At 42.4% G+C, this 27857-nt stretch overlaps 1 protein-coding gene across 1 annotated transcript; it reads right to left on the bottom strand.

Moving 5' to 3' along the window:
* Positions 1 to 360: 360 nt before the first annotated feature.
* On the bottom strand, positions 361 to 27853 carry LOC131293926 (protein trachealess-like). Its single transcript, XM_058321975.1, has 10 exons — positions 27231 to 27853; positions 8237 to 8403; positions 7799 to 7950; positions 4696 to 5000; positions 4408 to 4603; positions 3843 to 4074; positions 2866 to 3751; positions 2615 to 2817; positions 2401 to 2543; positions 361 to 1752 (listed from the first exon to the last, which is right to left on the bottom strand). The coding sequence occupies exons 1-10, from the start codon at positions 27851 to 27853 to the stop codon at positions 1390 to 1392; spliced, it is 3270 nt and encodes a 1089-aa protein (XP_058177958.1). The 3' UTR covers positions 361 to 1389.
* Positions 27854 to 27857: the final 4 nt, after the last annotated feature.

Below are 27857 nucleotides of genomic sequence, written 5' to 3'. Positions count from 1 at the left end.
TTTCTGCTTTGGATCAAGCCCTTACGTTCCTTTTTGTTTTTCCCTACCATCTTCGTTACAATATATCATTTCTGGTGGTTCCCACTGACTTCACAAGTGCTATCGGGGATTAGACTATCTAACAAAGTAATTTTTAGTATTTTCCTTCTACAACTAAAACCGGAGAAGATTTAAAAAATACATAATTTTATACATTTCAGAGAGAAAATCGATTCAACCGAAACCCATCGGAATTTTATTATTCTGCATAGGAATTCTCATGTCGCTCAGCCTCCAATTTACCTATACTACGGCCAGCAATATGATGACCTCAGTGTGCATATGGGGGGAATTAGGTGGAAAAAGGGGGTAAATATGATGCAAAATACACAACTAACATAAACCTTCCTTGTGGTTAAGCACAAACAAAACGCAAGCCCACGGACCCCATCGATCTTTCGCTCATAGATTCCTTCAGTCAGACAAAAGAGTAATCGGTTCGTTGTTGAATTTTGATATTTTTTCTTCTTTTCGTATTCACACAGAACAAGTGAAATCTCAGAGTAAAAACTAAAATAACAAACAGCGTTTCCATATGTACAACGACACAAAACCCGGGAATAACAATAGAACAAACAGACTTAACATCTCTCGCTTCCAGTTATTATTTGAATGACACAATGAAACAGCAACGCGCCTCCTTAAGAGGCGGCCACAGACAGAAACATGTTTGAGAATTAAATTTGCTAATAAGAGAATACTTTCAATCATCACTTCCTAATCGTGTAAATATATGTACGTTAATTTTAAAAACAATTACTCTTTAAACACACTAATTTGTTGAATGGCTCAGTGTGTGCTCGATTTGTTGTTCAGTTTTGCGCGGCGAATGGAAGCGGGATAAAAAATCAAATTAAATTAAACAAGACTTATCAACATCGTTCGACCATGCCACGACCATCCAACGAGTGACAACGCTTATATACCACCGTAACATTTTCTAGTGCATTCCGTTTCATGGCGTACAAATCTATCTGCGAATTCTAGACCATTTGTTATACACACTCAGACATACACACAGACTCGCACACGTACAAACATCTTATATTATGGCGCGACCATTAAGCCCTCGTGCGGTCGAGAGTAAAGACATTGAAGTTATTTGTTTTGTTTTACTTTTAATATACACAATCAGTTAAGAGCTTCGCGCGTGGTGCGCACGTATCAGCGGACGGAGGCCTGGAGTTGAGAAGAGACATCCGGACGATCGGGTTCAGGCTGACAGGGGTGGTTTGGGAAATCGGTTTCGGTGTTCCGGTTGCGCTCAGGAACTTGTACGCTATCCATAACTCGTCGGCTGTCGCCGAAGAGAAGCATACAGATGGATAGCAATCCCGTCGAGTACTGATATTAACTTCCTCCATCCAAGGTGGAACCATGCGCCTGGGACCGCGCAATGTTGGGAGTGATAACCGAAGCCATCATCGAAGAAACGGTACTCGACGAACCAGTCGACTGCCGTCCGTGCGGTCCAGTGCTGCAGAAGATGGCATCGGAATCCTCGACGGAACCGGCGAGCAGATACGACGTGGTCGATGACGTCGTCGATGGCGTTGTCACCGTTACCATACTAGTTCCGTGGTCATTCCTACCGCTGCCGCCACCGGGACCTTGTCTGCCCGCCGCCGACCTGCTTCCTACGCCGTTAGACATTTGTATTTGAAATTCCTCCTGAATTGACTGCAGCATTTGCCGCTGCTCCTGGTGTTCTTCCTATTTGCAGCATGGATCAAGAAGAACGTAATATTAGTTAAATTTATTTAAAATCTCCTATATTAACGATTCATTTCGTGTGTGGTGTTCAATGTTTCTTGTTATCCCATTTTTCATGGCGTTTATGGATCAAATGCTATTTTCAGTTACGTTAAGCCCAAAAAGTAACTAAAATACTAACAGAAGACCGCCTGCTTTGATAGAGCCCATGTCCATTGACGAATCGTGAAGATTCATGGAACATAAATTAAAAATTAATTAAGATTCATGAATGTTTGGAAAAATTTTATCAAACTTTGAGATTTAAATCCACAAAGATGCGTGAATCAATCTGAATGAATCTTAGGTGAAAAAATAATTTGAATGAACTTCGCCAAAAGATTCATAAGACACAACTTTCGTATATTTGGCTCTACAGAATACCATTTTTCTTATTGATTGGTATCACTATTTGGTTTGGATTACAACTACTATGAAGATCCTAAACAAATTTGAGGATTACACTGTTTTCAGGGCTAGTTTGTCCGTATCAAGCTGCTCTTTGCCGGTAATGTATTTTTTTTAAATATTACGAATGTTTTAGTGAACATAGGAAGCATGTTTTCTTTCCCTGATTAACTGAAAATGAGCATTGGCTCACGAACTTACCGCTATCCGTTCCAACTGATTATGCGACTCGTGAAGGTTTGGGAAGTTGCTAACTTGTTCGCGAATAATAGTCGTGGTTGTTTCCATCAACGTTAGCGACTGATCCACGGCGTCGAAAGAGCTTGGTAGGAAGGATGTAAGATCTACAAAAAGAGCAACACAAAATAATAGGAACGGTTTTCCTGGAAAATAATGTCCCCCCCCCACAACTCACCAGAAGCAGGATTCATAAGCTCGTGGAAGCAACTGGCCAGATCGGGAGAACCACTCTTACATCGTTTATTCCCCCCTGGGTTTCCACTGTTCAGGCTATTGTACTCCCCGTCCGAACCCGTTAGACTGCATATGCTGCTGTTGCTGTAGGTGCGCTTTAGAACGCTCGTGGTACGTGTCGGTCCTCCACTGTGGCTTACCGGGCTTACGAGTGTCGTACCACCGTCACCTGCCCTCGAGAAGGCATTTGACGGCGGAGAAGGTACACTGCCTCCGTAACCGTGTGGACTCCTGACATTTCGTTGACTGTGTTGCGAAGAGGCTGGCGATAAAACGGACGTTCCTCCACCACCCGAGGGTGAGAAAGGTTGTGTAAAGTAGTGTTCCGAGTTGGGCAATGGTGGCACACGCTGTTCAACGCTGCCCGAACCCGACGGTTGCGGTGATGCAGACTCGCGCTTCTGTACAACCATCGCTCTTTGGGGTGGTGCTGTAGAAAAGAAGCCTGCCCGAGATCCCCCGCCAGGGGACGGCGATGCCACTTGCGACGGTGACATTGGATCGTCACTGGCCATGCCTGCTGTACCACCGGTACTACTGCTATCGTTACTGCTCTGCTGGTCACCGTTCAGCGGCGACCAGTCGCCGGGCGAACCGCGTGACTCACGTATCGTTTTCGACGCGATCGACACGACGTTGATGCTTTTCACGATCGCCGACTTGATCGAGCTCTTTTCTGGTGCAACGATTGCCAACCCGGACATACCGTCACCCGGGCCCGACTTTACGCTGGTGGCGGGGGATGCTGGCATCGTGGAGAGCAGTTTCTCTTCGCCGTCCAAGTTGGTGATCAGATTCATGACCGCTTCCTCAATTTGCATCGGATTTTCGACCACCGGTTCACCGCTCTCGTCCGGTAGCTCCACCTTGTCCACGATCACCGAGAACTTGCGCTTCATCTCGCGCACCAACCGTTGACCCTCCTCCTCCGACACGAGCGTATTAATGCAGACGAACGACTGCACCACTTTGGTATCGCTATCCACCTCCAGGTAGCCACGCGTTTTCAGATAGATAAAATCCCCGGTGCGTGACATCAGCCTGTAGCAGGATTCGCCATTCTGGTTATAATCGTACACTATAAAAAAAGAAACAAAAAACAGTTAGCCTTCATTGGTACCACCAACGCAACGTGCACTCGCAAGAGAGCAACAACCCCGTGATCTTACTCTGTCGCAACGCTACTATCACCCATCGGACGTCATCCCGGTGCATGAAGGTGAACGGGGACAGGCCGGACACTTCGTCCGTAAGGTAGCCGGCCACTATCGATATCCGCTGATCGCACTGCACGATACGCCCGTCGATCAGGTGGCGAGTTTTGTACTCATACTTGCAAGCCTCAATCAAACGATCACAGATAGATGGCACCTTCATCACTCGTGCTAGGCCAATGAGAACCTGGGGTTGCGGGCGAGATAAGATAAGATAGAGAGTGTTAAGATCGTGGGATAGTCTAATTATTCTAACAGCCTAATTGTTGTCAACACCTATCATGTTGATGTGCCTTTTCCTGATGTGTTTCGTTTGTGTGTGTGAAATATGACTAACAAGTTAAGCGAAAGGAAAAGGTTCAACATTCTTGACAAACTAGATCGTCGAGAAAATATGTTTCAATGAATGTTTTCAGGTGCGCGTGTCAGTGCAGCTGTTACAACATTCGAACCACACGCAACCAGCAACCGTGACGTGCTCGACAGAAAGCAGAACAATCCGCACGTTCTTATCACTTACGATGTCGTTCCCGTTGATGCTATGTAGCGGTATGGCTTCGTCCCGACCACGCGCCCGCCGTATCATTTGCATACCGGACGTTCCACCGCCGGACTTGGCCGTTCCGCGTGGAGCCAAATCGGCGCGCCGGAAGCAGCCATCGATCGTGACGAGCTCGTACGTCGTTGCCTCCGATCGGGGTCCAGCCCGGGCCATCCTGTTTGGTTGGAAGGAAATATCATTATTATGATTGCGATTATTATTAGCCTCGCTCGAGTCAGAATTGGAGGCGCGGAAGGCATCACTTACCTGATGGTAAACTTCCGGCTATCGCTCCGTAGTCTCCTGTCAATTTCCTCCTCCTCCTCGCGCTGGGAGCGCCTTTCGTCGCTCCCCGTTTCCTGCTCGTCGCCGGGTTTGCCCTCTAACGGTGGGCTGAGCATGGCAAGCGAGGATCCACCGCTACTGCTACCGCTCGTCCCCAACGGTCCACTCCCTGGCGAAGCGGCTCCATCGAACAAGTTCACCAGATTCGTTGGTACCAGCTGTTGCTTCAGCAGCGCGTGATCGTCCGGGTGAGTTAGATTGAACAGGTTCTGCCCGTACAGATCAGTCTAGAAGTAATCAAAGGCAAACCATTCAAATACAATAGTTAAAAAAGCATAATTGAGAAACTGTAAAAATTCGCCGCACTCATTGTTACATTGTTTTTCAAATACAAATTCATATCAAGGCCAGCTCAATGTATGATTCAAAAAACCAATTTTATCTACATAAACATTAATCATATATCGGTTCGTTGAAATTGCCACCGGAACCATCGGCCATATTGACTAATCGCGACAGAGTTTCTCGCGTCCTAATCCCGGTAGTTCTAACGTAAAAAGCAAAAAAACCACAATATTTGTGATTGTACGAGGGATTTTCTTTTAGAAAAAAAAAACTTAAAGTAACTCGTCGAATACGATAATCTTCCAACAGCTTGAAATTGTACTGGTGCTACATTGTGTTTATTGTGTTAGTTTCAAGTCAAATTTTAATCATTTTATTTTTCACAAACCCGCCTGCCGCCTACCACGTGGCGCAATAAAAATAGCGTGGAACCATCATAGACACGAAAATAAACGGACCTTATTAGCACAAGCGTATTAGCACGTCTGATTTATCGCCACGATAAAAGATACGAATGAAACAGATGAAAACAAGCAACAACTCATACATAATGGTTGCAAAACTACATTCACGCACAAATTCGCCACGCTCCGGCAATCTTCATGCGATCCGGAAATGTGATCGCGTTTCGCAAAACGCAACGCCACGTTTCATCATAATTCATTTGCTCGTGTACATTCGATCTTTGTTGTCAACAAATTCCTCTTCGCTAGCTAAATAGAATATGTCCTGTGCGGGGGCTTCGGTAGCCGTGGTGCTGCACCACGATGCATAAATGGAGCGGTCTCCGTTTGTTCGCGAAAAACAGACCTGACCTTGAGTGTTGCCCCGTTAGAAAAGAAGCGAGGCAATCACTTCGTTGCGGTTGGTAGTAGCACAACAAGCGAAGACATCCTTCCGTCAGGCACGTAGTCACGAATGTTTACGCTTCAGAACCAGCCCACACGCAGCTCTCCCCCCTCCAGGTTTCCACCGCTAGCCGGACAAGGCAAGTCGACCTAGGAATGTTGCGAGGCGCGACCTGCGGGAACCTTGAAAGGCCCGATAAAGATGCAACCGGCTACAGGAGCTGCACTTTGTCCCGGTGTGCAAGTGGGCGCATTTGCGAGATGCAAATTGCAGAGCGCGGAAAAACTCGGTTTGAAAACATTTCCAACTAAGCAAATTGGCACCACGGGAGGAAATGCTGGTAAAGGTCGCTTGTGCTAGAAGGCAAAGATCACCCTCCCTTCCACTCATCTCCGCCCCTCTCACAATCACTTTTCTCCACAGCGAGACAAATAGTTGCCATCCAGCGGGACGATTCGAGAGAATATTTCATGTATTATTTGTGTCCCAACAAGAAAACAAATAAAATTGGTTTGTATTGCGTTGAATTTTTATAGTACTGTTTTGCTACAGTAATTTTATTGGAAGACAAGGCCATGTTAAGACCACAAATCTGCGTGCTTCGCATATTTTTGTTATTTGGATATATATTGTTTCAAGAACAACAATCGATTGCCATGCAAAATCATTGTGAACATACGAAACATTACAAAAAACAACGCAGATTATTAGTTGTTTTCTTAACATACGATAATACATTTTGGTAATATTTTCCAGCCTCTTCACAAAAAAACGTTTAGATTGAGCCAGATATATCCGTACACATATAACATATCATTTATAAAATTAGAGTACTTTGAGAAGTCCAAAATAAACGCGTCAATAAGATGGCAGGCTTTATCGAAAGGTATTTACTTTTACTATGTATAACCCGTGCATAATAAGAAGGTAAACGACACAAGGCAAAGCGAAAGAATTCCAAATCAAATCAAGCACCATAATGTCAAGTTTACAATCACTTCTCACTAAGCACAACCAATCGTCAGTTCAAACGATCGCTTAGCTTAAATACCGGGCGGTAAGTGGGAATTGTGAGATCAAATCTGGGTCATATAATTTTTGTTTTTGCTGCATTCGATGCCTCTGGCATAAAAAAAAAACTTATTTCGCAAACACCCTGAACAGGTGAGATAGCCAAAAATAAGACAAATACAAAACCGCGAACCGGTACAACGTACGAGCAGGTCCGTTTTCCTTTCGCTTTCGAATATTGCTGCCAACCAGAGGAACATGATTTAGAAAGGAAGTGATAGGAATCGCGTTTGTGTTTGAATCGAAATCGAATCGAATAGTGTTTGAAGCATTCATACTTTTAGCAAAATGATTTGTCATTTTGGCTAAGATTAAGCCGGGTCGGTCGCGTTAGCACATGATTTAGCAGATTGCCGAATGCCACCACAGTGTAAACCGATTTCGACCGCACCAACCATTTATGGAGCTGGGATTCCTCCACCGCCCAAGAAGTGATTGTGCTGAAGATTGACTTGTTATGGCTGGGAAAAAAATCTAAATCAAAACATTTGCCTCCGCTCCATTTGGAATGTTTAGATTCTGAAGAAATTAAAATTATTGCAATCAAACTCGGTTGGAGTGCGACTCACTTTTTCGCAAGCTATGTTGACGTAATCACAGAATAATTTAATGTCGGTATCAAAAAAACAAAAAACAACATGAAAAGGCGATAAGAAACACAAGAGCAACAGAGAGAAAAAATAACATACACAACACATCTGTGTAAAGCCAGATGGGGTAGGAATGGGGGTTTGTTGAGAAGATTTGTTTTAAAATTTTTTTTCAGTAACACTAACCCATGAGTAATGTAGGTGGGAAGCTGGTTGATAGTAACACTCACCTGACAGTGTCCCAAAAACTGCTCCACGGAAGGGGACACCAGCACGATCTGGCCTCGGCAAGTTACGGTCAGCAGAAACCCGTTCAGCATGCGGAACAGCGAGTCCTGGGCTTCGGGTTTGAACGTTTCTTCCGGTTTCGACTTGCCAAACACTGCGGAGTGAAAGGTAGATTAATGTTCTTATAAATCATCGAGCAAGGTCAAAGGAAAAAAAAAAAAGGAAAAAGTGTATGTAATTTAACATATACAACAATTTAACAGCACCGATATTTCGTAAACAGAAAAACCATTTCTGTTCCATTACCATTGCCGTTCAAAAGGGGTTTAAAATCATGTAAAACGATGCTCATGGATCATCGTTTAATGAAAACCAAATCAAAACACACAATGCAGGAAGAGATAAAGATTAAAGCAGAAAACATAGTTCCATAGACTTACCATAGTCCACCCGCAGACCGTGGGCCGAGAAGCGCAGTACGGCAGTTTTGTCCACACGCCTCGGAGACTCGGCCACATGCGGCACCATCGCGGACAGTTCCTGTATCGATCCATTAAGCTTGTCGCGCCGATTCTTTTCCGCTCGGTTGCGTGCCTCGCGCCCATTTCTGTGAAATAGATTGGAACAAAAAAAAACTCATCAAAAAGCAGTTAAACAAATTTCAAACCAAACCAAACCAAACGTTTGAAACTTTGCGGAGTTTGCGGAGTGGAAAACGGAGTTTGCTAAAAAAAACAAAATGATTCTACTCCGAACTGTGTTACGCATCTTTTCATGGGCAACGGTGATTGTAAACTCCACCCCGACCAATGTACACGGTGTCCAATAAATTCTCATACATTTTTTGCACCGAGCCGTAGTGCCGATGCCGCAGGTCAAACACTGTGTGACATATTTTTAATCATTCTAATGTGTTTACATAAGACATAAAATTTTTGTTTTTTTTGTCATTATTTATTATACTACTAATTTGACCCATTTCTGTAAATGAACAAGTTTGACTACCTTTTTTAAATCCAGAAGTCTGCCCTCCCAATTCACTGGATAGCAATTAAATGAATTATTTAAATGAATATCAACAATATTGGAATATGCGACAAAATAACGATAGAAGTTGTACGTGAATGCGAAATTATGTTGTGAATGATTTATAAAAATGTAATCCGAAATTATGTTATAAAATAATTGATGTTTGAATTTGTATGAGAATATATTGGACACCGTGTACATTACATCCAGTACAGGGGAAGTTGTGTTTCATCTGTTGCTATAACACACCGGAACTGTTTCGGTCATTCGACCTAATCCACTGGTGCTAAATGATCACGCTGTTTAAGAATACATTATCGACAAACCGTTCCCCCGGAGGGAAACCACCGTAATGTCGGAGCAAAATTAGCATGGAGCGCTGATAACTGCTGCATCATCGGATGACGATTCGAAAAAGGATGGCCCCGAAACCGGGAAGATGTAAACATCATACACTCGGTGCTTGTATGGCTGCCAAGGTCAAAAGTTTGTAGCCGCAGCGTCTATGCTGTTTGATTAATAAGCGACTGTTTTTCTTCGTGCGTTTGGGGCAATAAAATAATCAAGTTTCATGTAAGTAGGTTTTTAGTTTACAATTTGAATATGCGTTTTTTTTTTAAATTCATCAATTTGATTTGATAAGGGACAACAGCGGTGATCAGATGAACGGACAAGATGGTATTTTTGGGAAATACCAACGAGGGGGGTTTCTTCAATCGAATTACATTTTACACAAAGAAATGGTCAGCCCATTCAAACATCAGTAAATCAGCACACGGCTTCGGACCAATCGGATACTGCACAAGCAAGCAATTAGCAAACGAAAGTAAACATATTTTTTAGGCGACCAAATGTTTGACTGGTTTTTTGGTCCGAAGGTAAACTTGGGCCGGAAAAACTTCTGCAGATTAAATGCGTTCCGGGGAAAAGCAATCAATACTGATTTGATTTGCGTTCCGTCCTTTTCCAGTACGCGCGGAGCGGGCAAATTGTGCGTACGAAACTTCGGCAAGGTTCGAGCCTGGTACCGACATCTGCGAGGTAATTATCAAGGAGCAGTTGTCGGAAAACTCCCGCCACATACGCCGTGCAAGTGAAAAGTGCCAACCTCGTGGAGGTGGCATGGCACATTGCGGCTCTACGGTGGTCATGGTAAAATGAGCATCGGCAAGCGAGGTTTAGCGACGACTCGCGGAACGTTCGAATGGAAATCGATAATTACTCGAGCGATAGTGTATTTAAGGATCCCGAAAACACGGGACTCGTGGAAATAGGACGCAGCAAGTCCAGGAATCGCTAAGACGCTCTGAATGTCTAACGTAGCTGTGAAAGACGAATCAATGTACATATTATTTTATTTTTCCCATCATCTTTTCAGCGGTAGCGCTGGAAAACCAAGCGTTAGACGCTTCGGTGTGGCAAAAAGGTGGGAAAACTGGTGACACATCGGTAATTAATTTATTTTTGCCAATTATACGCATCACGCTTGTACGCATTTTCAAATCTATGAAAACAAATCATTTTCACTCCGAGTGTGTGGCCTTAAAATAGTCTGGTATGAATCAAGCAAAATGAAGGTGATTTAGTATGAAGATAGTCTGTTCTCTAGCACAGAGCTTTCAATTGTGCTTTCTAAAATAAAAGATATACTACATAGAAGGTACTTTTTCTACACCTCCGCCAGACTTACAAATCGAATCCGTAAGTACACAAACAACTAAATTTGAAAGAAAGATGCTTGAAATTAAAAAAAACGGAACTTATATACAACACTAATACAACTATTAGGTTAGGTTATTATAGATCAAAAGCTGAAAATCAAAATGTATTTGTTCTTTGCTATCAAACTATCTGATAGCTTTTACCTCAGAAGTACGTTTCTTCATCCTTCCGGAGATATATAGAAACTGAAAAGCTTGTTTGGAAAAGCCACAACAATAGGAGCTAAACGCAATCGTCTATTAGATCATTCGCGATAATCAAGAGCAATTAAAATTGAATTAGAAAAGACGTCTAATCATAAAACTAACCACCAACGTAAATTATCTGTACGCGAAATTGCTTAGCTAAAACTCGTTTACATTAACCGGTTTGCCACTTTGATGTTCGAAGTAAAAATGTGCTAATATTAATTAATCTTTTCGATTCGCTTCAAACGAAAACCAAGGCAACATATAGGGATAACTAAAGCAATCGTCGCAACAAAGCAGTAAACCCACTGAAGAAGGATAATTGATCAACCAGGAGCAGTCGGAACTCGTTAATCTAAGCACACGAGATCACAAACAAAGCTGAAATGGCATACACATATCTAACGTGTGCCTTAATCCACCATAATGAACCTCAAACGGTTTCGATCCTTTTCGAACAATTCGCTCGAAAAGGTTTTATATCAAAGAACTTATTCTGTCGAACTGGGTGGGATGTCACGCAAAAGCACTTTTAATAAATTCAAAAGAAACCAGCCCACCATCGCATTAAGGAGCTTCTAATTAACCAACGACAGTTGTCAACCCCAGTTAGCAGCGCGACGCTACCAAGACAGATTACAAGTTTTGGAAAATCTGCTTCTTGATATGCCACAAAATGAGAACCTATCACTTTCGTCATCTCCTATCAATGTCTTAATGAGCATCTCGCCTGGCAGTCGGTAGTAACCGCAAAGGTACAAATTAAGTTGTCATCAATAACTGCTCATAATTTGGATGGGACATTCTCGACAGAGTAGTACAGGTCGAATGTGGGCATGTTTTACATCACGCGGCTGTCACGAGCAGCTCAGGACGCGGATCAACCTTGATGGCGTTGGGAACGAAGTACGGGTCTGTTGTAATGACACCTATTGGACGAAGCCCACTGGCACACACAAGGAAACGGAATGTAGGTCTCGGCCGCCGGGCAGGATGGTTCTGTGGTCGGGAGGAAATGGGGAAAAGATGCGATGGTCCCATGGGGTGGGTGAAGTGTGCTGTCTCGCAATATCATTGCGGTCCAGAAGACTGTTGATGTAGAACCCGGGAAGGAACAGGAAATTGGAGGGAACGACGAAGCAAACACGTGAAGCTGGCCGAAGTCTAGAGAGTCCAGACGTTGCGCGTATGGAAAAGGTTCAAATATCAGACATACTTTGTCCGCCAGGAACACACACATACACACGCATACAGCCACTAGGCAGCGAGTTCTCTCATGAGAACCTCGAGCAGGCAGTCACCGACAATTGCACAAATCTCCGGCGACGGACAAAGATGTTCCGCGGAGACTAGGCGAATGGTCCCTTGGAGGAGCGGTGGGATGGGGCGCGCCCGAGAGGGGTGTTTGTTTGTGTTTGCGGTTGCAGTTGCACACCGGCATCGAGTGACTGGCTGGTGCAACCGGCGCATCGCTGGTATCGCGCTAATGCGCGCCTCAACACTTTGTTTGTCCCCGATTCGGGACAACATTGTTGCAAACGGGGGGCGTCGGCGGCCACAGAGCGCTCGTATGATCACGGCACGCGGCCGGGCACGAGCGAAAGATGAGTTGGGCGAGCAAGAGCGCTCGTTTGTTGATATTAGAAGGAGGGCAAGATGTTTCTTTCCTCTGCCGTTGGCATGATATTTGCCTTTTCAACTATTCGTTCACACGCGTAATACAAACTGGCCATCGTTTCAGTTCTATTCCAAAAATAAGAACATCGGAAAAAGGTGATATGATAGACCTGTCTTTTGAAGTCTGGGAATTTGCGAACCTGATGCCTTTCCCGTAATTGGAGCGTTAATGCGACCTGATTCTGCGCGTAACTATCCCACCCAAAAATGAGGACAAGGTCAAACCAGACGGAAACTCTGGTAAAGAAATTGGCAAAGAAATTAGCATGAAGATCCGCTAGCGAGCGTCTGGAACGTAACCTCCCACCTGATCGAGATCAACTGCTCCGATCTAGCATTTTCTTCGCTCGCATTCAGTTTTCCTCTAGTTTTCTCAGCCCGAAATTTGACGCGGATCGCGTCCAACTATTTTTAGCGACAACCGTTTCGACCAAACCGAATCCGAAATCGGTCTTCCGCTCGGACTGACCGGGACATCTCCACCGCTGCAAGGTTGACTCTATCGGGAAACTATATTTGCACAAAATACGGTGCGTTCCTGAACGCCTCCCGCGGTCCTTGTCGCCTTCCATCGGGAACTGTTCGTCGCTTTCCTATTTCTACCGTGCCAAGAGGCACGCATTCACTCACGAACGAGCAACCTTGAACAGGGCGTCGGAGGACGTGCAACGGGGCAGGATGCGGGAGGGAAAAGCGGTGCAAAAACAGTGCGCCGCCAACCTGTTTACCGGTTACCACATTCGTTGTCCCAACATTGTTGCCATCGATGGAACACTTGCTCCAAGCAAGGCACGCTAATGCCGGCCGGCTAAGTGGTATGTGAAATAGAATTATGGTATTAGTCATGGTTGCACAATACGATACGCAGAATCTGGCACAGGGAGCCCGCGGTTTCGATGATGCTAAGCCTCCATTGCGTTATTAACTTAAATTACAAAACTGAACGAAAACCCAACTTCTAATTCTACTTTCTTTGAAAATAAATACAACTTCTTGATCTGCTGTCAAACTCTATTCATTATGAACGAACTTGTAATTTAGTACAAATTGCATCGCGTAAGGGATATTAAGCAGTTATGTACAAGACTAAATTTGAGAATGCCTTGCGAGACTGAAAAATACAGTTAACGAATACAATCAAAATGAAACAAATGATAGGTTAAAACACCTTTTCAAACAGGACTATGTATATCTTTTTACCACAGTTTTCACGATCCTGAGAAATGTATTGCTTCATACATTAGTCAGAAAACAAATAATGTTTAGGTATCATAATGATTCTACTTTAAATGATTAACCAAGCATACACGGTAAATCTTCTTCGAATGTAGTCTTTCTAGGTGTTTCTGCTAAATAAGCACGGTATAAAATCTTCTCGTGAAGAAATTTTCATGTTATGATGCCTTGCTCTAAATGTTGGTTCCCTACCTGCATCGTCTATCCGATAAATCTCTTGAGCATTCATAGAATTTATACATTTCTTGCAAGAATAAGCGACGAAGTTCCTCCAACATATCCACATTTCGGTCCACATCTTGCGAAGGATCTTGTGTTCTGCCATACATTTTACTTTTATACCTCGTGTAATGAATGCCAAAACTTGGATCATCACAGAAATGGTTGCATCATCACAGAAATGCTAGATAAAAAAGGTAGAATGGATGATTAATTAAATGTTTCATTCGAATCTCACTCAACCGTCCAATGCTTCCACCCTTGAAAAACCCCATCTTTTCGGGATACCGCTGAGGGTGGCATGTTTTCATCCTTTAAATTTCGCTACGAAAACCCACACCTTCTTTCTGCCGTTGTTTGGCAGGACAGAGCGGGTGGTTTGTAGGTGCTCAGTACCGGAGGGGGGGTTGCTAAAAACGACTCACACACACATACACACATGCACATTGAATTTTCTTCGATCGTTTCTCGGGTTTTCTTCGGTTGTTGTTGTTGTTCTCGTATCATAAAGACGTCAAAGGATTTTCCGAGAACCTCTAGCCCAGCATCCACAGGTTCGTCCATACCCTCTCGACAATGACGCTTTTTCGTTTGATAACACGAAAATCGTTCCCTCCCCGGGCAGCCCACCTTATTTATCTCCCCGCAGAGATCGCTCTAGGCTGTTGATGGTTTTTCCGCCAAAATCATCGGCTACCAAACGACGGTGACACAGTGTGGCGAATGGCGATGAATAAAAGGATAAGGATCTCTAATCAGTACGCGGTATCCGGGAACCACGGCGACGTACCACGCCGAGATTGAGCACCTGTGCGTGCCAGTTCTGGATAGAAGCTGCGGATGAGTTATGCTCGAGCCGAACCGAAGGATGCTTGAGCATTACGGGAGACGGTCGGTTCGCGAACCTTGGACCTTCCAGAACGTGCAGTGAAGCACACTACAGCATCCAGAGTGGCCGCCCTTAAGCCTCCCCACCTCGCCGGTTGTCTCTGGGCACGCACGCACAGAGACCCTTTTTTCGTCTATTTCATTCAAGCAAAAGTTTGTCCGAGCCGAAACGCTGAAAGAAAGCTGTCAAGAGCGGCAACATCGCTAAGCTTATCGGTGAACAAAATGGGCCCGCGTCGATGGTGAGGTTATTGTGGAAGCCCCAGGCAATCGGAAGATGAGAACGGAGAGGAGCGTTGCGCCAGATAGGGATGGTTGTTGTGAAAGAGAAAGTGATCCAAACCGTACAAAGACATGAGAAGCCGGGAAAAAGGACAACCACCCACCCTGTTTCGCTTGCTGCCGCCGCCGCCAGCCGGTGGACTCCCACCGACACTCGAACAAGTACAAAACGGGAGAAAGAGAGAAAGCTCCACGAGAAAAACGCGAGCGGTGAAGCCGGCTCGGCACACACGGCTTCGCAGGGATGCTGAAGACTCGCCGGGACGTTGCCTCGAGTGTACGATTTTCAATGGATTTCCCGGAATTCGCTAATACAAGGTCGAAAACCTTTGCCCATGCTATTCCCGGGCCGAGGCAGGCAAAATGAGGCCTATCGCGTCGGTAAAGAAATAGACATCCGTTGTTGCTCGGGGCGGGGTCCGAATACGAGGGTCTCGTATCATGAATCCGTTAAGTGAGCTGCGCTACTGGTCGCTCGTTACCGGACAGCATATTTCCCCCCGCCCAACGTGGGCAAGGATTTTCTAAGGTGAAGAATTTGAGATATTACAGGACAGTACAACAACTGGCCAATTTCACCCTAGTAGACATTTCTGGACTACCCCACTCCGGCTTGAACACGTGCCGCCAAGGATATTGAGTGTAATTCGATAGAACTTATTCAATGCCTGTTACAAAGAGGAAAGCAAATTCCATCGGACCACCCACCAGGGGGTAGTGAGGGGGGGGGAGAGGAAACACCCGCGCTTTACGGATTGATTATTGTTGTTCAGATCAGCGAAAAATTATTCGACCTAGAAGGAGCTAACACAAACAGAACGAATGATAGCGCTGCCGGGGACGGAAGCTAGCTTAAACCATCCCGATACCGTAAAATATTTTCTGAAGCTTAACCGCCATTCTGTCAGATTAGAACCGCGGCATAAGTCAGGAACAAAATCCCACGGATGGGTAGAAAAGGTGTCTGTGCATTGGAGAATAATTTAATGATTGAGCAGTTATCCGATTACCTTTGTTTATAATGAGAAATTTTATTTAATATCCTGGCCAGTCAACATACGTGAGCCGATGCAAAGAAAATCGCATTACATATTAATTTGAATGTTTAACTGGAAACAAACAGTAAAGAGGTAACCTGTTCACCGCAATCTTATCAACAAATATTACATTACATCATCATAATAAACTATTTCCCATCCGCATGAACTCCAGACCAAGTCCATTTTGATAGTTGACTGACCGACTTTATCAGTCTCTCTCATTTTACCTTTTGGTTTGGTGGTTACTTTGCGCGTCATGTAAACTAAGCATAAAGGTGCAGATAAATGACAGCAATTATCTTTCATGCAAGAGAAACTTTCAAACGTCTTCATTTCACTAAACTGAAAGTTTCCGAACGCATCACGCGTTTACACGACTCACAACAAATTAACGCTAACTGTCAACCGGCAATGATGAGTCGGTAAACAAACTATGTAGAATTGTAAATGAGCTGTATTATTTCATCTCTAAAATTAATAATAATACTCATTTAGCGTTGTGAATCATGCAGGTGAACTTAAATCGCATAAAACGACTTTGATTATTTCGTTTAACGATCATTTTAAATGGTTTTATACTGTTGACGCCTTCGAAATCTGTCAGTTGCACGAGCTGTCAAGAAACTTTCATTGCTGTGAAAGAAATTTACAGCCCGGCTACGTTAAGTGAAATTTTAGTTGCGCAACTCAAATTGTTTGTTTATTTCGCGTTTAGACGTGCTAAGTTGGGTTTCACATGAGTGAAATGAGTGTTTGACAGTTGCTGTTAAGTGAAAGTTGCAATCATTTAAAACGCCTTTAATAGTGCGTAGTTGGTACTCGTCTTCTGAAATATGATATTTTAGGTGAACAAATCAAGGCACATATTTATGAAAAAGATGAGATGTGATACTTAAATATCATATTTAACACTAGAATCCAAACAGCGGCAATTTTGACCACAACGCAACTTTTTATTTGAATATTTTGAAAGCGGCTGAATATAAAAAAAAACAACGCTTTTCTGAAAATCCAAAGCTACATCTAAAACAAAAATTTCCGATTTTTCTGTTTTTCCGAGAACCAAATTGACAACCGCTGTCTTGTTTTTCAGCGGAAATTTGACCTCTGTTCTAAAACGCTGTAACTTTTCTATTTTAGAAAATAGTTCAACTCTTTAAACGGCTGCTTTTTAGTACATTTGTTGATCATCTGTTGGTGTTTTTTTTTATTTATTGATACACTCCACCATTATCTGCTAGGTCGGTGTAAAGCAAAAAAGCTCAAAATGAACGTAATTTGAATTTCTTTTAACTTTTAATTTTTCAAAATTGATAAAATGTAATTTAAAAAAAGGGTGTACTAGAAAGCTGATATACTAGTCTAGCTATCTATGAAGTCATTTATTATTTTTAAGATCACATATGACGCCGTCGCAGTTTACGGATAAAAAAAATCTTCAAAAATAGAGAAGTTATAGCGTCTTAAAAAGAGCGATTTAAATTACCGCTCAATGCATTATCGCAATATTCTAAATCAATGTAATCTAATGTAAAGAAAAAATCATCCTAGGAAGCAGAAACAGTATAGCTTTCATTTAAGAAATAAAGGATCTTTGAAACGAGGTGTGCGGATAACTGTAAGCTGGATAAAAATGAAGCTAGACTAACAAACTAAAACGTACTACAACGAAGACGATAATTGAGTTTATCGTGAGATGAAGCAAAACTTTTGCATATAAATTATTTAATATTCGTTGTTCCTTTGTTGTACACCTAACAGTTGCGTACCCTTTGATCGTTTAAAAAACGGTAGAGTTAAGAATGAAAGTTACCTAATGCGCATCGACACTGTATTTATGAGCGAAGAGCAATTATCAACAGCCTGCAACATAGTTGCACCGCTACCGTATCAAACTACCGTGTCGCCTGGCGGTGGCGTGTCGATAATTAATCAAGTACCAGCGACGCAAAAATCTTCCACCGACGGGCGACCAGCGAATGCACGCAATGTGAACTCACGAGGCAGAAGAGGACGATGTGTTTGTCTATGACGCGATCAAGATCATCGATCGGAGGAACCCGTCGACGAACGAGAGTGCTAGAATCGGAACGAGTACTGGGTATCGCACGATTAATTAAAGATTCGCTCCAAGTTTGTCGCAGTTTGTAGCAAAACCCTACCGCGTACGCCATCGCTGATAAGGGCGCCAAAGTACTAAGCCGTGATTGAGTGGACATCACCCGGCGGCATGCACATCCGCTGACAGAGGAAACAGATTCGAAAGGGTGTTGTAACCAACATTGGAAAGCCGTTCAAGTATAAATCCCATCGCCTTAATCTAATACTAAATACCTCCCAGGAGTACGCATATCAGCGCCGCCGTTCGTTTGTCTCCAGATTACAAATCGAGTCCACTCCATCTAGCAAACGAATCAAATCCGGAAGGCTCATCCTTTCCGAGCTGATTGTAGTGACTTCTGTCGCACTGAACATTAGCCGCGAAGTCACGTGGTAGGAAAAACTGACGCAAAGTGGAAGAAAAATGGTGTACCGCATCCACCAAGGGAAGCTACTGCGCAATTTACAATTTACCGGTGCCGGTCAAGCTCACCGGTTCCGATCGCAACGGACACGGCGTAGAACTTGAAGTGGCCAATCGAACAATGGTAACACTAATTACAGCTTATTACATTTGCACTGGAGTGCGCGGCCAAGTAACGGTAGCCCAAGGAGCGGTGAGCCGTGTCCACTGGCATGCAACAATGTGTTGCACAAATGGCCGGCCGATCAACAAATCCACCTCCCACTGAGGGTTTATGTTTGTGTGTGTGGGTGTTTACATGGGCCCTACCGAGGGCGAGACATTCCCGGCGAGCGGATGCCGACGTGACTGGTAGACATCAAATTCTACTACCGTACTTTACTGCCTCCGGGTATCGTTTGGTGAAATTTCCACAATTCATTTGTATAATGCCCCTCGGCCTTCCCGCAACAGCCCTATTTCCCCCCAACAAAATACCACCCAGCGCAGATAGAGTTCCCCTCTGCCTCAGGAAATACATTGTAAATGTGCAAATAATTACAGGACAAACAGCAGCAGGTCGTCCGGCGTTCCGGACTTCATCATCGCAAAACTATCGGCTCGACACACTTGATCCCTCGCGGGACACTACCACCATTACTATTTGCTACCATGTTGCCCATATCACGCGGAATAGAAAATAGAAATGTGTTTACTAGCTACACCAACCGTGAGTTCCGCTGGACGCGGCGAGTGCCAAGATGGATCGAGTGTCCTACCGTTTTGCTCGCCGGCGGAGGAAAAATCAGATGGGTGCATTTGCTTTTCGCACCGTTTGCTGTACGGTGTTGCCTTGGCCCAGATTGTAAACAACTAAAGCCGCTTTAAAAGGAGCAAGCAGCCACACCTCACCGGACGCACACCAACACCTTCGCTCGAAAAAGGTGCGAACGCAGGAATCATCGTGTACCAGTTACATTCAGTTTTCCACGACAGATTTTCTTTGCGTTCCTGCCACATGCAAACCATTGTTGATAGTAGAAAAGGTATTTTTTTCCTTGTGTACTGCTGCAGAATAGGAATGCATCAAAGAGTTGGTAGGAATCCCCAGAATGAACGGATGTTACACAAACACAAACACTAGTTGTTACTGTTGCCCGAATCAAACAATTGCTAGTAAAAACATGAGCTGATCGATGATGTATTCCAAATTTAGAAAAACATAAACCTTTTATTTTATACAACCATTGCCACTAAAATTTTACCTCGAAAACAGGTGGGGTTGTCTCCGATTCTGTTTGCAACGCATCTGACTTCGTCTCTAACTCTTCAAATTTTGTCTCTTGCCGAAAATATGAAACTAAAAGGAATAATTGTGACTTTCCCAGATAATAAGATTGGAACACCAATAAACATTAATTCATTTATGCTTTAAAACATACTTTTGCGTGTCATACATTCATTTACCATGATTTTTTACCGATTTTTCAAGAACATTTTTGTTTAAGTTTCGTTTATTGCTGATAAACGACACTTTTTTCGTTTGTTTAAAACCACTGCCGTATAATTATTAATAACTTTGCCACATAACTTTTTTGTAGGTAGTTTTACAAAGTAAATTTTGAGTAAAACCAATGATCTTCAAATTTCCAATCATTTTGAGATCAAAACGAAACAGGGGAAAAACTAGGTGGCAATGGCTGTAAAGTTTGTAAAAGTTAATTCAATTCAAGAAAATCAAAAATCACCAAATAACATAAGAAAATTGCAGCTTTTTAAATAAAAAGTTTACATTGTTTAAATAAAGAATTAAACTACGTAAGACATGGAAATTTAAAGTATAAAAAGACTTCAATGTTTGGAATAAAACTAATCATCCATCGGAGTGCGCTTGCATTCTACTGTCCTTGGTCTTCCGTAGGTTTGTTTATGAGCAAGAGTGTACAAACGAATGAATAAAAATGACGCCAACCCTTTGGCCAATTTATTCTCGCCGGCGCGGTAAATCCATCCCTTACCGGCACTTCGACATGAAAGAAAGTGAGGTTAAGCTAAGTGAAGCCAATCAATTTACGACCACACTAGCGCGAAGGCACTCGTTAAACACTTGACACGGCGTGCACCGGCGTGGCCACCTCTGCTGTGCATCGTAAGGGGTAGGCGAGGATTATCGCATCGGTGCATCGTGACGCACGGAACCATGCATCCGAACTACCCCGCCCGCTTCTTGTTATTGCCCACTCCAACTGCCATTCGATCGACTGGTTTCGAGAGCGGAACAGAAGTAATGTATACATTTCGGACTCGGGCTGGAAGGTGCTTGGTTGGAGCAACATTGTAGCCCGGAAGCACCCTCAAGTGGAAAGTATCATTTTGCAATCGATACAAATCTTACCCTGGCCACGGACACCTCGCTTACCCACCTGCGCCGGGCCAGGGGAATCAGAACGTATCTTAGTAAACAAACCATTGCAAAGGGAGAACACATTGGGCAAAGGGATGACGTGCAAAAACCAGCAATGACTTAACATGCCCTTAGTAGCTGCCAATGTTTTAAGGGCATGTTTATGTCATCCGCCATTTCTACCACTTCTGATCCGGAGATAGGGAAAGGGTTCTCACAGACCCTATGTAGAGCATTTTGCATTGATCACCAAAATACTTCCTCAGTGTGCTATCGCGATCGTTATTGAACATAAGTGCCAGAAAGGTGCCTTTTTTTAGGTTAGATAAATCATTTTGCGCTGCTCCACATCGCTGTCTATCATCGATGAAAAGGGAGGGATAAGGCGAAAAAATCACCTGCATTACTATAAGAGGATGCCTTAAAACCAGCTATACTATTTAAAAAGCAAATGTTTTTGGATTGAGAAAGGTATAAAAAGGAAAAAGTCAATAAGGGATACACATGCAGATATTACAGATCATTCATACCACTACCCACAAAGATAAAAATATATTAGCGCCAAAAAGAAGCGGTCATTTTTGCAGCCAAAAAAAAAACAAGGTTTTTCTTACAATCCAATGCTACATCTGAAACAAAAGTTTCAGATTTTTCGGTTCGACCAGTTCCGAGAACCAAGCTGACAACTCCTATAATGCTTTTTATCGGTCATATTGACCGCTCTTCTTAATACACTATCCCTTTTTTATTTTTGAAGACTTTCTAAATCTTCCTTTCCATCATACTGCTAGCTCAGTTTACAGCAAAAAAGGGCGAATTTCTTTTTAAATTTTATGTTTAAAAAATGTTAAATAGGGTAAGTGCACCCATAGTGGAGCTAGTACCAATAGTGGTTGTAGTAGAATAAAATCCTAGCTCTACGCCAATATATATACAAAGGAGTTATTTGTTCTTCTATGAAACGTTCTTTGATCTCCTGCGGAGTGTTAAAAAGATGAACCATCTCATTCCGTAATATAGAAGCTCCAAAATTCATATTTTCTAAACAGGTTGTCCCAACATGCTGCATTCCTTAAGAATCTATAACGAATATCATGATTTCCTTAAGGCTATAAATCACCACAAAATCATTAAAACCATATGATTTCGCTACTTACATACTCCAATATAATTGATTTATACGAGCTTAGTGCATTTTAGCATAATTTTATTATATTTTCATAGTTTTTACTATAGTGCCACTATAGGCACAAAAACCCAAGTTGTTCCTATAGTAGCCATAGATTTTTTCGCAAGTATATTTTAGTTTTATTCCGGTTTTGGCCAATATAATCAGGTAAATTTAGTGATTTTATTTTGTTTCCACAAAATAAACAAAGCGGAACTGGAGAGAAGGCTCAGCAGAAGAAGCAGAGGAAAGAAAAAAGAAAGCCGGCGAAGGATACGCTATAAAGCATATACCATTGTTTTAGCTGTAATATTCAGAGCATTTTTTATGAATTAAAATTGGACATATTTCGGTAAAACAATACAGTCTTTTCAATGACAACGCATTGGTCAAAGAGTATTTTACCGTTCTGTTTGAAATATGCTTCAAAAATAAGTTATAGTAAAAATATATTCAAGCTTTTCGTACTACCGCCACTATAGGAACACGATACCACAACTATAGGAACCATACCACCATAATAGGAGCAACCGACTAGGAAGAAAAATACGCTTTTTTTCGTGTATTTTGTAGGGTTTACGGTGAAAATAGATGTTTTTCAGAAGAAAAGTCATGTTTCGATCATAATGAATTTAAATATGTTGAATATTGTGTTCTGAACACTTATAAATTACACCTAATTGGTATTTACATTACTAAGTGCACCACTATTGGTACAGTTACCCTATACATTAAAAAATGTGCGCTATAAATCAAATATATTAGGTAGGGTAAGTGCACCCATAGTGGAGCTAGTACCAATAGTGGTTGTAGTGGAATAAAATCCTAGCACTACGCCGATATATATACAATGGAGTTATTTGTTCTTCTATGAAATGTTCTTTGATCTTCTGCGGAGTGTTCAAAAGATGAATCATCTCATTCCGTAATATAGAAGCTCCAAAATTCATATTTTCTAAACAGGTCGTCCCAACATGCTGCATTCCTTAAGAATCTATAACGAATATCATGATTTCCTTAAGGCTTTAAATCACTACAAAATCATTAAAACTATCTGATTTCGCTACTGACATACCCCAATATAATTGATTTATACGAACTTAGTGCATTTTACCATAATTTTATTACATTTTCATAGTTTTTACTATAGTGCCACTATAGGCACAAAAACCCAAGTTGTTCCTATAGTAGCCATAGATTTTTTCACAAGTATATTTTACTTTTATTCCGGGTTTGGCCAAAATAATCAGGTAAATTTAGTGATTTTATTCTGTTTCTACAAAATAAACAAAGCGGAACTGGAGAGAAGGCTCAGAAGAAGAAGCAGAGAAAAGAAAAAAGAAAGCGGGCGAAGGATACGCTATAAAGCATATACTACAGTTTAAGCTGTAATATTCAGAGCATTTTTTAATGAATTAAAATTGGACATATTTCGGTAAATCAATACAGTCTTTTCAATGACAACGCATTGGTCAAGGAGTATTTTACCGTTCTGTTTGAAATATGCTTCAAAAATAAGTAAAGTCAAAATATATTCAAGTTTTTCGTACTACCACCACTACAGGAACACGATACCACAACTATAGGAACCATACCACCATAATAGGAGCAACCGACTACGAAGAAAAATACGCTTTTTTTCGTGTATTTTGTATGGTTTACGGTGAAAATAGATGTTTTTGAGAAGAAAAGTCATGTTTCGATCATAATTGTTTCAAATATGTAGAATATTGTGTTCTTAACACTCATAAATTACACCTAATTGGTATTTACATTACTAAGTGCACCACTATTGGTACAGTTACCCTAACATTTAAAAAATAAAGTCACATTTAATAACCCCAATTTTCAAAGTAATACAAACAAACAAAGCACAGGACAGAAACAACCTATAGAAAAGTAAAAAATCCTCAACTTTAAGATCAATTCGTGTCGTCATTTGTGAAGTTTGAAATATGAAATTTTGTTCAAAGATGGTTTAGTATATTAGCTTTCTAGCACACACATTTTATTTGAATTTACGTTTGAATTTTGAAACACAATAGACAGAGATTCCAACTCCGTTTAATTCAATCTTTTTTGCTAACGGCATAATAAAGCACAAAGCTAGCGGCATAATAAAGAGGTGTATCAAAAAATTGAAAACGCCAAAAGATAGCCTAAACATATGATTAATTGCAACCGTTTACGATCAGAAAATTCTTCAAACATAGAAAATGTAGATTAATAGAATTGAGGCCGCACGATAGCAATCATTTCGTTAATTTTTTGGACACTCTAGCATGGTTTTCAACGATACGAAAAAATTGAGGATTCTGTCCATACGACGACAATCTTTTAAAACCAATGTTTATGGGCTGTAAACATTTTGGGTAATAAAATTTGCATAAAAAAATTGACAAATTTTAACGACTTTTCATGCAAAAACTGAAAACGCTAGCACCTTTTTGTTGAAAGCAAAATAAAGAGTAGCATTTCTTTTAAGTTCAGAACAAGTTTGACAACTTTATCATTTAAATTGAATCCACCGTGGCCAAAACATTAAACCAACTACGCTTGATTATATGTTGGAACATCCAGCTTTATCGCGGAACGAACTTGTTTGATGTTGTGAGACATTTCCTGTCTATAGAACTCAGCTGATTTGGATTTTTGTCTATTTGGTCACTTATGGAAAAAGGTTTAAAAATCATTTGGACCCCTTGATCCAGCCCAAATTACGAAAGAGGCCGTAACGACAGGCAGAAGGAAAAATGGCTTTTCGTTTTTTCGTTGGGCCAGAAAGTCAATCGTTTCAATTGGTTTTACAGTTAAGACAAACTTATTTTGAAGCATGTTACCGAACATTTCAAATGATTTGGGGTTCCTTAACTCCCATAGATGTCTCACAAAGTCGCTCAAGACTTCCGGCGTATGGAGAAGTGTATGGTGTGCAGTACTCTCCAGAATTAAGCAACTTCATCAGAAAACATCATAAAGAGTACGATCCAGTGGTTTGGACATACCCGGCCACAGTAAATCATGCGCAAAGAGCATCGGAGAAGTTGATACCCCTCCACTTAAAGGTAGGACTAATTCCAACATTTTAAAACCCAAACGGAGAAGCATTTGAATATGAAGACCACACAACTGAAAAACTTCCCTACACGACAGGTTTTGTCGACCATGGCCAAAGTTTTGGCAAAGGACCGTAAGGCCGCCTTACTGGCCGTCGGAATTATTTTGGAAAGTACTCAAAAGATGTAGCTTTACAATAAAATGTAATTCATTCAATAAGCTTGATTTAATTTTTTCTTATCGCTGATGGAAAATTGTCTATTTTTTAATACGTTGTGTAGTTATCTTGGTAAAATATGAATCACCTCTTTTTCTTCTTGGCGTAACGACCGAATCGGTCATGCCTACCCATTGAGGGCTTACGAGACTTTTTCCCTTTGTGCACGTGGATAGTCAGTCCTCTCATAATAATAACAACAAAATGTAACAAGTTAACAAAACAAAAGAGAAATTAGCTAGTGGAATCGTAGAAAAAACTAAGCCAACAATTATTCAAATGAAACTGCTTCGTACAAATAATTAATGGAAAACATAAAACTATCTCGTTCAAATTACTAAGTACGAATAAAGTTTCGTACAGAATAGAGCGTTGCATTAGCCGACAAATCGCAATAACAACAACCTTACTGTCTGTATGTGGCTGACTTTAAAGGTTTACTTTTGTACTGATGATGATTTCCTTTAGGGGTTCCGAAGGACACCAGCGATCTACTTCGTCATATGATTTCTAGGGCCCGGGAAAATGTCCCAGATTTTTCGAGAGAGCATTTCTTTTCGTTTGCCATGCGTAAAGTTCAAAGATACAAAAATCATTACTTTGCCGAAATGTCCAAACTGAAAACGAACTTTGGTCCTGGTAGCGTCCTACTGCTCCCGAACACACAGCTGAAAGCTGAACTGGTGCCGGTTGCGGCCGGGAATGTACCTTTTTGACGTTCCGAAGAATTTTGCCACCTTCCAGGAATTGATTTCCAAACAGTATTTGCATTCGGGGGTCCTTTTCCATGTTTGAAGTTGTTGTACGCCCGCCCAAACATCGCATCCGGTGGAGGGAGCGCTTGTAAAGCAATCACTATGATATCAGAGCAATGTTCGTACGAACAAGCGAGTAGGGGAGGGGGCGCACAGAATCCTAGCTTTAATTCCTTTCGATCCATCATCATTTAAACATTTCACGGAAGCGTGTTAATTCAACGAGTACACAATGCAGAACAGTATGCTGCTCAATCCTGAACGCGATTATCTGAATTTTATGAATACCAAACTGAACACCAAATCTTCCAGCATGGAAATGTATTACAAAAAAAAAACAAATTTGACAAACATCTTTGAATATTTTAACAGAATCATCAGGTGGCCAATGAAAAGGTTTCTTCAGGTTAGAGAAAATAAATTTGCTATGCGGAACATATATCTGCGCTCGGGCGACCTGAATGTAAACTGAGGCCATCACATATTAGCACGTAACGTAACAGAGCTTCTGCTCGAGAGAAACCAGAGGTTCTGCCACGAAAGCTGCTTCTTAAGCGAACATTAACCTAAGCATCGAATCGGTGCTTCATTGCAAAAACAAAAATAAAACAACCCCAAAAGCATCACTCCGTTGACCATTCGGACGCTGCTGAAAGTCTTAAACAGTTAAACAAATAAACGAATCCGTTGGTTAGCCTTATGCGAACGATTACCAGTAGTGGTCCGTAGCTGGTAATGGTGTTGAGTAAAGTGTGCGATACAATTGTTTTCCGCGTGCCGTTTGTGCTTGAATGTGGATGATTACCGCAGCACGCATTAAGGTGTCCAAAGGCGGGGGGAAAAGAGTCTAAATCCGCACCATCGGGGTGATTCGCACCCTAAAAAAAGATAAGACTTCCGACGTAAACAGTTAGTTGCCCCCTCGAAGCAAACCGATTGTCGCAGGGTGAAGGTAAGTGATAAACCTTTCTAGCGTTTGTGGTCCATCAAAATTTCACTGCTACACAGAAGGGTGTGGGGCGTGGTTACCGCAAACCCGGTGTCGTTACCTGTTGAAGTTGAACATACTGTACATATGCTCTGGTGGCAGCGGATAGCATCGCGGTGTAGCCTGATGGGGCGCTAGGTGCTGCTGGTATCCGCCGTGAGGATGCGGATGATGATGCTGATGCGCGGCCGGATGTTGATACCAGGTAGGGACCGACGCGCCGTAGTTGCCTCCGTACATTCCCACCTCTTGCTGCATCCGAAGCGCACCGGACGGCGGGTAACCACCATACCGCCCTGCACCACCACCTGGATGATGGTGATGATGATGATGATGCTGATGAGGATTGAACCCCTGCGCGGGTTGATAGGACCCGGCAGCCGGATGCAAGGTGGGTGGAAAGAACGGGCGGTTCTCCTCCGCGTACGGGACGAACCCTTCGAACCCCTCGACAAACCCATTGTCGGGCGCACTAGAGGGGGTTTTGATTCGCATACGTTGTCCAGCGGATGGACCGGGGTCATCAAAGGATCTCACGTCGAGCTCCTCGAAAGAAGCACCGCTAGAGGGGCCGGAAGTCGGACCACCGAAGTGTCGGTGGCCGAAGTAGGAGGGCTTCGAGTAGGACGACCGCCGGCCCATACCATCGCCGGCCGGTGCGTACCCTTGCGTGGAAATGTTCATCGTA

The sequence above is a fragment of the Anopheles ziemanni genome, chromosome 2 (assembly GCF_943734765.1).
Source record: "Anopheles ziemanni chromosome 2, idAnoZiCoDA_A2_x.2, whole genome shotgun sequence".
Lineage (NCBI taxonomy): Eukaryota > Metazoa > Arthropoda > Insecta > Diptera > Culicidae > Anopheles > Anopheles ziemanni.
The sequence above is the reverse complement of the archived record's forward strand: the minus strand, read 5'-3'. Positions and strand labels throughout refer to the sequence as shown.

Bases quoted from the DNA above. Each gene is read 5' to 3' on its own strand.
- LOC131293926 (XM_058321975.1), bottom strand. From the start codon at position 27,853: ATGAACATTTCCACGCAAGGGTACGCACCGGCCGGCGATGGTATGGGC. The intron at 2,544-2,614 runs GTGAGTTGTGGG...CTCTTTTTGTAG, and splicing joins GCTTATGAATCCTGCTTCTG to ATCTTACATCCTTCCTACCA. The intron at 1,753-2,400 runs GTAAGTTCGTGA...TGCTGCAAATAG, and splicing joins ATCAGTTGGAACGGATAGCG to GAAGAACACCAGGAGCAGCG.